Genomic DNA, 12761 nt, shown 5'->3' on the forward strand with positions numbered 1-12761 from the left:
TCATAATAAAGACGATATAAATCTAGTTCTTCAAATGAAAATTAAAACTTAATTACTTATAATTTTATTAATCATTATTTATTTAATTACAAGTTATATATATATATATATATATAGTTTTAATTTATATACGATATATCCATATTTTGAAAATCTCGTAATTTATTGTATCGATAATTTTAATACCATATCTTACCATTTTTCTCGATATACCAAAAACATCTATCGGTACAATATTTTCGATAAACTAAAAATATCGATTATTTTCTTGCCTAATCTCTTTACTCGCGATGAGATCATATTATTTATACTTTCTAGGGATAGAGATATTATTTTATGTTTTATTTTGATATGACTTTAATATTGATTTTGTGATTAAAAAAAGAAAAAACTAAAAGTTTGATAAAGAAGACCAAAATTGCAAAAGTTTGAAGTCAAACTGGCCAGCAAAATAAATTTAATATATATATTTTTATTATCTACAATTTCTAATTTTCTACACATCTCCTTATTCATTTCAAAATCAACTTAATTTCTTATACTAAAAAATCTGCCGAATCAAAACACTTATTTGGCAGGTATTCTTATTATTTATTATTGTCGGTAGACCATTTAATATTATCAATAATTAATATAACAGTTGTCTAAATCGAATAATTCTATTAATTGAATTATATGTGGACCATGTATTTAAAATACACATACATACTATTCATTTCAATTCATATAATGTGGTCTTGCTTTAAATTTTAATTACATCTCAATTTTTATAGGTACATATTTGAAATGAATCTTAAATTTAATTATTAACATATATATTAGAAATTCAATTATGTACAAATTAATTATAAAACTAGCAATACCCAAAATAAACAATGTATCATATTTCCCAATAAAGACATAATCTTTCAACAATTGGTTTCTTCCAATTCACCATCCATGAAGCTAGAAGCAATTTGAGTCTTAATAACTTCATTATGAATCATTTTATCTCTTATCAAATTTGATTCTTCCCACATACCTAATGAAGAATACATATTTGATAAAAGTAAATAAGAACACGATTTCGTCGGCTCCAAACGTCGTAACTCCTCCGCCGCCCTTTTCCCTAAACTAACATTCCCATGAACCCTACAAGAACTAAGTATAAGTTCCCAAATCATCGAGATATCATCATCTTTACACGACATTTTGTCCAACAACGCTTCCACTTCAAAAAATTCACCCGCGCGAGCTAACAAATCTATAACGCAAATATAGTGATCCAAACACGGACTTTCTATCGAATTAAATATCTTTAAACCTAATTCAACCATCCCCGAATGACTACAAGCGGTTAAAACCGAGACAAATGTGACTCGATCGGGTATCTCGCTCGATGATCCGATCATTTCTTCGTAGAGAGCGACTGATTTATATCCGAAACCGTTTTGTGCATACCCGTGGATCATCTCGTTCCACGTGATCGTGTTTTTCGTAACCATGGTGTCGAAAAATTGTCTAGCTTCGTCCAAATGACCGCATTTGGAGTACATGTTAATCAAAGAACTCCCCACGAATACGTCGTGCACGAATCCTCTTCTCGATATCTGACCGTGCATTTGTCTCCCGGTCGTAAGCGATGAGAGTTTTGCGGAAGAGCCTAATATGGTCGCGTAAGAGAATTGAGTCGGCGAGATTCCTTTATCCAACATGTTTTTAAAGAGACACAATGCTTCCTCGTCCAAACAATTTATCGATAAACCCGCGATCATCGAGTTCCAACACCCGATATCGGAAACGGGTTGACTTTGAAATATCCGTTTGGCTATCTCTATTCCATTAGATTTCGAGTACGCGCCAATAAGCCCGCTCGCAACGAAAACATCGACGTGTAACATAGATCTTAGCGAAACAGCATGGATTTCTCGGGTTCGTCTTTCGCCTTCTACAAGTTCTATATCGGAACAACACATAAGCATAACCGCTAACGTTGTTTCATCGGGTCGGATGGATTCAAATTGCATTTTTCTAAAGAGAATTATCGCCTCTAGAAGGTAACCGTGTTGAGAATACCCCGTTAGCATCGCGTTATATAAACGCAAGCTACGGGATTCTATTCTATCGAAAATCTGAAGGCCAACTTCGACACTTTCGGACATAAAGCATGCCATGATCATATTAATATAAGTAATTTCATCGGGTTCAAACCCATTCAACCGCATTTCTTCCATACAACGTAAAGCTTCTGAAATTTGTTTCCTCCGACCATAACCTCCGATCATTATGTTCCAAGAAACGCTATTACGCTCTGTCATATTAGCAAAAACAAGGTTTGCATTGTCCATTTCTTCGTTCTCAACATACATGTTGAGCAATGAATTAGATAAATAAGGATCCTTCTCGAAGCCAAGTTTAATAGCAAGATTATGAACTTGTTGAGAATAAAACGCAGAAAACATAGTCGATAACGAAACATGATCTATTCTACACGACATATTCATTTGCATCAATCTAAACACTTTAGCAGCCTCGAAAACACGACCGCAATCAGCCAATCCTCTAATCATCGTCGTGAACGACACTTCATTCGGTCTATTTAAACACTCGAAAATCTTAATAGAATCGCAAATTCGATTACATTTAGCATACATAACCAACAAAGCATTGCCAACAAAAATATGATCACCTAGACCAGTTTTCACAACAACAGCATGAGATTGTTCGCCACATTTCACATCGACCAACGAACCGCAAGCGCTCAAAATGCTAGCGAATGTGAAATTATTCGGAAGAAAACCATCCATATGCATGGATTGATAAGTTTCAAGCGCATCCTGTTCACATCCGTTTCTAACCAAAGAACTTATCAAAGTGTTCCAAGACATTGTATTTCTCTCAGGCATTTTTACAAACAGGTCACGGGCATATATTAAATGACCAGTTTTACAAAAACCATCTAACATGGTAAGCCAAGAATAAACATTTCTTTGTGGCATTTGATCGAACAGGTAACGTGCACTATTTATGTTGCCTGATTTGAAATAGAATTCAATTAGGCAATTCGTGAGGAAAGTGTCAATAAAGGTCCCAGTTCTTAGGAGATAGCCATGGATATGTTTTCCTAATGATTGAGAATTCTCATTCATGGAAGTTCGTAGGAGATTGGTTAAATGTTTCAAAGTGTTGGTAGATTCCATAGTAATAAACTTTGGAAATTGAAAAGGAAAATGCGAATTAAATGAAAGAAGTATTACCTTCTTATCAAAGCGAAAGCTCTTGAGAATGGCTGTAATGGACTGGGTTTTCCAGATAACTGAACGCTGAAGTTGTAGAAGACGAGAAGAAGAAGAAGGAAACTATTAATTCAAATAAATATGATGCAACTATTATATGGTTAAAAAAATATATAAATTAGAATATTCTTAATTTATTAGTATAAAATTTTTAATTATAAAATTCATATTATAAACTATTATGTTTTGATACGTGAGTCTACTTTAAAAATGAAAAATTTGTTACCAACAGATTTTAATTCTTATACTCTTAATTTTGACAAGCCGTTCCCAGTCCGTCCCCGGCCGGCACGCAGCGAACCGCTCTCACCGCGAAAACAGCTCGAGCAGTCCTCAGACAGCCGACGGGTTCGGGACTGGGACCCCCGTGCCCAGCCCTCAGAGCCAATCATTTTCCCGAAGTTACGGATCCATTTTGCCGACTTCCCTTGCCTACATATATCGTTACTCTATACGAAAATGTTCAAACTTTTGTTCAAGTATAAAAAGACTATTTATACTATGTCGTATCAAATTCACGTTAAATTAAAATAAACTACTAAACTCATTTTTTAAAGAAAGATAGGCTGAATAGATCAATATTAAGATATTTGACAAGTATAAAATTAAATGTTCAAATTTATAACCACTCGATTTGACTCTAGTCTCCGTACATATAACTCTTTAAAATTAACATTCAAATATCCATTATGATAATTTAAATCTTTATTATACACAATCTTAAATTTGTAAGAACTCTTAGAGTACGTTAAATAATTATTATTTTTAGATAGTAGTTAGTATTTTTTCTGTAAAATAAATTAAAATTATAAAATAAAAATAATTTATAAAAAGTAAAATATTAAGATAACTAATTTAAAAGTTCCCTTTAAAAAGTTTAATTGTGATATTCAAAAATAAACATTGGTGACAAAAAAAAAAAAATTAGTATTGAAATTTATCAGGTCACTTTCATGTAAACAATACAAAATAATTTTTTTTTTCTCAAAAAGTAAATAATTTCAAATGATAATATGTTCAATAATACATTTTCATTACACAATTTATTTAAATTATAACATCCAAATTAATCAAATTATACAATAACTGTAGTATTATTTGTAACCATCATTGCATAGATGAATTGATAAATAAGAGAAACCTAGGAAGATTCTCTAGAGCTAATGTGAAAAAAGCCCCTATCACAAACATTATAACAAAAGCCAGCAAAATCTTCCCAATATACCCCATCGTTATGTCGGTTTTTATTATACCATCCTCAATATTTGTTTCTTCGTGCAAACCCTGAAATTCGTATACAATCGTCACAAAATATATCTGAAATTTAACTTCTTCTAATTTCCTAACAAGATGGTTCTCGAAAATTCTCAAATGGAGGAATAGATCAAAAGTCTCAAATTCGATTTTCGCTAATGGTCATGCTAGAAACTCAAGATTTAGTATTCCTAAAACAAACAATTTATACCTTATTTCGATAATCAAGCTTGTTTTTTTTACCTTAAATCATTCCTTAATAACCCTTCTACTATTAACAGATTTCAGTTATGTTCTTTCTGAAGTTAAATAAAGGTTTAACCTGATAAATTAGTTAGACAACAAGAACAGATTATAGATGTAACTTGATAATGAAACCCGTGAAGAAATCCTAACCATCAAACCATGTCTTCATGTTGACTCGATGTTAATACACTAATTGATCAACAAAACACTTGCAGCTACTAATCGATTTTCATGATATCCATTACAAAATAAACTATATGACAGATTTGAGTTCTAGTTAATCCAATTTTAAGGAAAGGGTCTTCTAATCACATCACTTCTAAAGATTCTTTATACAAACTATTCAAACCCTAGAGTAAGAGAAAACAACTCAAAGATTATACGCACCTCTGCAGAAGGAATTCGGGATTTTCTCTGTTCTGGCATGAAAGTACCTGAAGTTACAAAAGAGATAAATCTTCAGCTGCCAGAGAATTTTCATTCCAGTACTGTTTAAACATAATAAAAGATGAAGAAACCTTCTGATTCGGTGACTGTTTGCAATTTCCAACCGTCCCCATAGTCTACAAGAATTGCACCTGGACCGAAGCTAACAGGCACCTCTTTCTCCTTTGCTGCTTCAATATGAGATGCTAATGGAAACTTCTTTCCAACCTTTCTATTTATCAAAGATAAAGCAAATCTAGCATCTGTTCCATTAGCAAAACGCCTAATCTCTCCAGAACTTGTACATTGAACCTCCACAAACTACTCCAGCAATAGAAAACATAATCCAATGAAACTCATTATTGTTCAAAATATTGTGAGAAATTTTTATGATTCAATTGACAATCATCCTAAATTCATCTACAGATTATTAGTACAGTTATACAGCATAAGAAGAGTGCAAGTCATGGAGATCGTAACTCGTAAGGGGTCTCAATTCAAAGACAAACGTCAGGACGTAGAATCACATGAATCAAAAGCCAATCTATGAATACTTGGAATTTCATAAGAGTCTAAAGTCCACAGCACTGTGAAGTATTACCGGAAATTAGAAGATAGTAAATTATTATGATTCAATTGGCAATCATCCTAAATACATCTACATATTATCAGTTCAGTTATACAGCATACACAGAATGCAAGTCAGGGAGATTGTAACTCGTAAGGCGTCTCAATACGAAGAGAAAAGACATAAAACACATGAATCAAAAGCCAGTTTAAATTTCATAAAAGTCTATAGTCCACAGAAGTATGAAGTACAGTAAGCGCAAAGAAATTAACCAGAAATTAGAAGACACAAATTATTATGATTCAATTGGCAATCATCCTTAGTTCATCTACAGATTATCAGTACAGTTATACAGCATACGAAGAATGCAAGTCAGGGAGACCGTAACTCGTAAGACGTCTGAATACAAAGAGACACGTCAGGACATAGAAACACATGAATCAAAAAAGCCAATCTATGAATACTTGAATTTCATAAGAGTCTATAGTCCACAGCAGTATGAAGTACAGTAAGCGCGAAGAAATTAACCAGAAATTAGAATAATTCAATTGGCAATCAAATCCTTAGTTCATCAGTACAGTTATAATCGTAACTCGTAAGAAGTCTCAATACAAAGAGAAATGTCAGGACATAGAAAACAAGAATCAAAAAAGCCAATCTATGAATACTTGAATTTCATAAGAGTCTATAGTCTACAGAAGTAGAAATTTACTGGAAATTAGAAGACATAAATTATTACGATTCAATTGGAAATCATATCCTTAGTTCATCATCTACAGATTATCAGTACAGTTATACAACATACGAAGAATGCAAGTCATGGAGATCGTAACTCGTAAAGCGTCTCAATACGAAGAGAAACGTCAGGACATAGAAACACATGAATCAAAAGCCAATCTATGAATACTTGGAATTTCATAAGAGTCTATATATAGTCCACAGCAGTGTGAACTACAGAAAGCGAGAAGAAATCTACGGGAAATTAGAAGCCGTAAATTATTATGATTCAATTGGCAATCATCCTAAATTCATCTACAGATTATCAGTACAGTTATACAGCATACGAAGAATGCAAGTCAGGGAGATCATAACTCGTAAGACGTCTCAATACAAAGAGAAACGTCTGGACATAGAAACACATGAATCAAAAGCCAATCTATGAGTACTTGAATTTCATAAGAGTAGTCCACAGCAGTATAAAGTACTGTAAGCGCGAAGAAATTTACCGGAAATTAGAAGACGTATAAACTACTATGATTCAATTAGAAATCATATCCTTAGTTCATCTACAGATTATCAGTACAGTTATACAGAATTCATCTACAGCTTATGAGTACAGTTATACAGAATACAAAGAATGCAAGTCAGGGAGATAGTAACTCGTAAGGCATCTCAATACGAAGAGAAACGATCAGGACATAGAATCACATGAATCAAAAGCCAATCTATGAATACTAGAATTTCATAAGAGTATATAATCCACAGCAGTATGAAGTACAGAAGACATAAATTATTACGATTCAATTGGAAATCATATCCTTAGTTCATCATCTACAGATTATCAGTAAAATTATACAGCATAAGAAGAATACAAGTCATGGAGATCGTAACTCGTAAGGCGTCTCAATACGAAGAGAAATCAGTACAGTTATACAGCATAAGAAGAATGCAAGTCATGGAGATCGTAACTCGTAAGTCGTCTCAATGCGAAGAGAAACATCAGGACATAGAATCACATGAATCAAAAGCCAATCTATCAATGAATACTTGAATTTCATAAGAGTCTATAGTCCATAGAAGTATGAAGTAGCATAATCGCAAAGAAATTTACCTGTAAGGAATGATTTGCAGGCTTTGGAGAGGGATGATTGACTTTAGAATCTTGTAGTAGTTCCTCTTCCGCCATGAATGAGATTTAGAGAGAGAAAGAAAAGATGTATTAGATGTTGCTAACGTGCTATTATATAGCCAATTTGTAAATAATAAATTGACGCCTCAATTATTCTATTGGGTAAAAAATACCACTAATAAAATACATATTTATTATTATTATTCAAAATTTTAATATTTCATATCATTTAATTTTTTTAATAAAAATTTTAACTAGAATATTACTCTTAATTTTAATGATTTATTTGTAGATTATATAGTCTAAAAATATCAATATTTTTGTTTTGAGTTTTTGTTTATCCATTTCTCAATAAATAATCGAAATATAAAATTATTTTTTATATGTTTAATAAAAATTCATTATAAATAAATCATATTAAAAAAAAATTATATGTATGTAGGAGGAGTTTGTTATATATATATATATATATATATATATATATATATATATATATATATATATATATATATATAAGGAATGATACATATCTCTATGGGGGAGAAACGATGATCTACATGGCTGACACATGGAATTAATAAATAAAAATATAATAATAATTAAGACACGCTCTCCTCTTATTAATTAATTTCTCTCTCTATCTCTACAAATTAATTTATACCATTTATCCATATTCTCACAATTATTATTTTACTCATTTATTATCTCTCATTTAACGGTTAAAATAACTAAATAATTTACAACAAACTCTCCCATTAAATATTTTAATAATATGTTTAAATAAACTTTAAACCATAAACTCTAAACCCTAAATCCTAAATTCTAAACCCTAATTAATATCACTGATTAGTTAAATTATGAATTTATCTCTTTTATTTTTATTTTATTTTTATGACTTTTCAATTCCTTTATTTATCAAATATTTTTTATTTATTTTTTATGCCTCTTTTTTCTTCTTTTTTATTATTTTTTTCTATTGACTTATTAATATTTTTTCACGATTAATTTTTTTTTTTATTTTCACCGGTCAGTTATATGATAGAAATTATTTAATAAAAAGAATGAGAAAATAATTAATGAGAAGAGTGAGAATATTCTACCTGTCGTCCGCTGGATCATTCGCTGTACCAAGTCGCGTTTTATATCATTTTTCATATATATATATATATGAAAAATGATATAGAGCGCGACTTGAGACAACGATTTCAGTGATGTCTGGGCGTACAGGTAGAATATTCTCTCTTCTCTTATTAATTAATTTTTCTCTCCTCTTATTAATTAATTTCTCTCTCCTCTTATTAATTAATTTCTCTCTCCTCTTAATAAATAATTTTATGTTCATGTGAGAGTTTAGGGTTTAGAGTTTAAATTTAGGATTTAGGGTTTACAGTTTAGGATTTAGAGTTTAGGATTTAGGGTTTAGGATTTAAGTTTTAAGGTTTAGAGTTTATTTAAACATATTATTAAAATATTTAATGTGAGAGTTTATTGTAAATTATAAATATCAAAGAAATGAGTAAAATAATAATTGTGAGAATATGGATAAATGAGATAAATTAATTTATAGAGATAGAGAGAAAAATTATTTAATAAGAGAAGAGGGAAATTAATTAATAAGAGGAGAGATTTCTACCTGATGAAGTGTGTCTTAATTATTATTATATTTTTATTTATTTATTAATTCCACCTGTCGGGCACCCACTTAGACCATTACTCCCCCAGTAGCTGGCTGTCTCCCAATAGAGATATGTATCATTCCTCTATATATATTTTCTTTTTACAACGCTATATAGTATGACTAATTCCCGTGGGTTAAACACATCCTCGTAAACATATTCAATCATTTAACTAATGCAGAACTTGAAACCTGACAAACTTGAAGCTGGTGATATTCATGTTTTGTTGTCGATAGGTTAAAATAAAAATTAAAAACAATTTTCTTGTTGCTATGTATTTTTAGTCATTTATGTTATGAGTTTGTGTTTATGAGAAAATTAGTATTTTTTTTATTTTTATGAATTGGTCATACAATTTAATATATAGATTTTTACTTAATAATTTTAATTTTGTATTATTTACACATTAATATAATATAACTATTTATTTGAGTTATATGAGAACTGGTTATAAAACTAAAACCTTTTTTTCTCAAATTTAAACTTTGATCGATTCTCACATACAAAATTCATCATTTATTAAATTATATAATACTTATTAAAAAATAATTACTAAAGATATCAACATATTTTGCTAGAGAATAATAATAAAAATAAATAAATATGTAACATTATCAATATATATTTTTTAACATAAATAAATATATTATATTTTTTTAATATATTTTATAAAAATATAATTTTTTTAATATTTTAAACTATATAAAATAAAAGAAAGATCACTAGTAATCCCATTTGAAAAACACATCTATTTAGATAACTTAAAATATTACCAATTTGGGTTAACAATTATGTATGGAATATTTAAACATTGATTGTGTGGAAAACCAACACTTCAATACAAACTTTAACCTTCAAAGTAAATTTTGTCAATTCTTTTTCACAATCTTCTCTTTATTTTGTTTAACAAAAACAAGTAAATTCACTTTTACAATTCTATGCCAGAAAGATTTAAAAAGGATCTTCATAACTTCTAATACATAATATTCTCAAACAAACCATTTGTTCAATCATCGCCTCGCACCCGTAGTAGTCAAGAGCGTCCAAATAAGGAGCTACGCGTTTTCTGCAAGCTTTTCATCTGGATACTCGTGAAACGTATCGTATAATAACCCTAGTTTTAGTTTCATCTTAACTTGATTTCTAAAGCCTTTTTAGTTACTCTCCCCAATTGGGAATATTTGCAGAGGCTTCATTCACCATTTTCACAAGAGTTACCTGCCATATCATGAAAACAGGCATTATCCTCTCAAAGGCTTGAGTAATGAAAGGGAATTGAACTGTTTTTTTTTGGAAAATAAACTTACAACACTTTGAGATACACCGGGTGGGGGCATCTCGAGGTTTCTTGGAGGGTAGACATGTCCGTAAGATCGTTTATCAAATCTCCACTCACCGATCTTTCCATAGGTCATCTTACCCTGCATTCAGAGTATACAGTGAAAAAACAGATAAAGGGAATGGACCAATTTATGGAGATAATTCTTGATAACATAAAATTTACCTGCATATCAAAGTCGCATCCATATGTGTAATGAATGATGTACTTGTTCCCAACCTCGGTATCCCATGGAGGCTGGAATATACGTAAAATAAGTATATATATCGACAAATCTCACAAAGTAAAGAACAATTTATTTTGAATAACAATCTCAATTCTAAATCATTGTTTTCTTCGTCCAAATCCATCTTCTAAATCACGATCTAGATTATAGTATAGGTTTTATACTTCATTTGGTATAAATCATGATCCATATCATTGTGATTTTTAACAAAAACATAATAAATGTAGATTTGGTTTGAATCGTGATAACAAGTATAGTAGTTTATGGATAAATAGCCCATTTTGGGAAAGTACATCCGTGTATGTATGTTCTATAGTCTTACAAGATCGCTTCATTTTACTTCCAAAAGTGATAAATTAAGATGAGAGTGGTATAAATTTGCAAACCTGAATCATGAAATCCTTGTACAAGATATTGCTCACATCGTGATATGCAGACGCAACAGCATAAGCATACCTAAATAAAGACACGCCAATTCAGTATTTCAACATGAATAATAACTAGAACAACATTAAAATCAATCAATTAATCTTAACTTACATCTCAAGAACCCAACCAAACTTCTTGTCAGTCTCGGGATCCTTCTTCATTGCTAAGGAAACATTCATCCAAGTTGGAGCAATCTTGTTAAGCGCATCCTAAAACCCATACATTCATTACATTACATTAAGAAAACGATTTGAGAAACCTACATTGAGAACTAGTAGCCATTTCACTAACCTTTCCAACTATGACAGGTGAATTTCCAATAGGATCAATGTTAGTTATAGGTCCTTTCTCCTCCGGAAAGTATTTACGAAGAACTGATTCATACTTTTTAGGTTCGATGTAGAAGAAAGGAAATGCAGCTCCAAATCCATCTTGAGATAGATTTGGTATTGGCTTTACAATTATATGATCTGGCTCAGACATCAATATGTAACTGCACACAAATTTTCAAAAGTATGAATTTCCAAGAACTGCAATTGGTATAAAAAAAACAAGATTTGGATCATACTCTTCTTTAATATCTGCATCTTTAAGCCATTGAACAAATGCCCAAGGTCTATTCAATACAATATAACCCTGTAAACATAAATAAACCCTATCAAGAACATCTCCAACAAAACCAGATTACATCAAGAAATTAGGTCAATTCTTACCTGATCCATTCCAGCAGGAAGAGGTTGAGCAACAAAAGTTGGGATCTCATTCATGAACTTATCAGGTTTACCAGAATGAAGGATCCTAGTAAACCCACCCATTTCAGAACCGGGTTCATTCTGAAATTTCTTAAACCAGTAATACATAATCCGAACCTGCCAAGTATTGTAGACGGAATCAGATGCAGTCACTGCTGTGTGAAAAAGGCGTTTCTTTTCCGGCAGATGTTTGTCGACTGGCATCTTGATGATGGGATCAGCGGAAAATGAAGTGGAAGACGATGATGGGTTTGATGGACCGGGTAAATCTTGTCTTAGAGTAGCGCTGGCTGCCATTATTACGTTATATGTGATGAGAGCTGATGAGAAGACGATGATCAAGGTGAAGAAAACGTTTCCGAAACCCATTTCGATGGTTTTTGGGTTCTGTATTTGGGATTTGGAAAAGGGGATTTGATGGAGAAGAAGGTGACAGCTGATGGAAGTCGTCGCTCTCGGCGCTGTGTGTGCTGATTTGCTGTTTTCCCTTTTATAAATTCGTCGCCTTTACTGTTCAATGGGTATTGATTATTGAAGAAAGGAGACTTGTTCTAATTAGATTTTAATTATAGTTTTATAAGTGCAAGTTACCTAAATATTTTTTTGTAAATTAATTGTATACTAAAACATAATATAAATTTTAATATGTAAAATTAATTTAAATCATGAATAAACAATAATTACACAACAATTTCCAATTTATATTAGAAGATGTCACTTT

General features: G+C 31.0%; 3 protein-coding genes across 3 annotated transcripts; all 3 read right to left on the reverse strand.

Annotated features, from left to right (window-relative positions):
* Nucleotides 1-859: 859 nt before the first annotated feature.
* Nucleotides 860-3283, reverse strand: LOC124942061 (pentatricopeptide repeat-containing protein At4g20770). The gene has a single exon (XM_047482471.1). The coding sequence runs from the start codon at nt 3177-3179 to the stop codon at nt 909-911; it is 2271 nt and encodes a 756-aa protein (XP_047338427.1). The 5' UTR covers nt 3180-3283; the 3' UTR covers nt 860-908.
* A 909-nt stretch (nt 3284-4192) lies between these two features.
* Nucleotides 4193-7709, reverse strand: LOC124941727. Its single transcript, XM_047482075.1, has 4 exons — nt 7601-7709; nt 5294-5522; nt 5163-5209; nt 4193-4559 (listed from the first exon to the last, which is right to left on the reverse strand). Exons 1-4 carry the CDS (start codon nt 7673-7675, stop codon nt 4383-4385), a joined length of 528 nt encoding a protein of 175 aa, XP_047338031.1. The 5' UTR covers nt 7676-7709; the 3' UTR covers nt 4193-4382.
* Nucleotides 7710-10030: 2321 nt separating this feature from the next.
* On the reverse strand, nt 10031-12512 carry LOC124941726 (hydroxyproline O-arabinosyltransferase 1-like). Its single transcript, XM_047482074.1, has 8 exons — nt 12002-12512; nt 11857-11924; nt 11580-11781; nt 11400-11497; nt 11246-11315; nt 10799-10870; nt 10602-10715; nt 10031-10512 (listed from the first exon to the last, which is right to left on the reverse strand). The coding sequence occupies exons 1-8, from the start codon at nt 12407-12409 to the stop codon at nt 10453-10455; spliced, it is 1092 nt and encodes a 363-aa protein (XP_047338030.1). The 5' UTR covers nt 12410-12512; the 3' UTR covers nt 10031-10452.
* Nucleotides 12513-12761: the final 249 nt, after the last annotated feature.

Source organism: Impatiens glandulifera, chromosome 6 (genome assembly GCF_907164915.1).
Source record: "Impatiens glandulifera chromosome 6, dImpGla2.1, whole genome shotgun sequence".
Taxonomy (NCBI): Eukaryota; Viridiplantae; Streptophyta; class Magnoliopsida; order Ericales; family Balsaminaceae; genus Impatiens; species Impatiens glandulifera.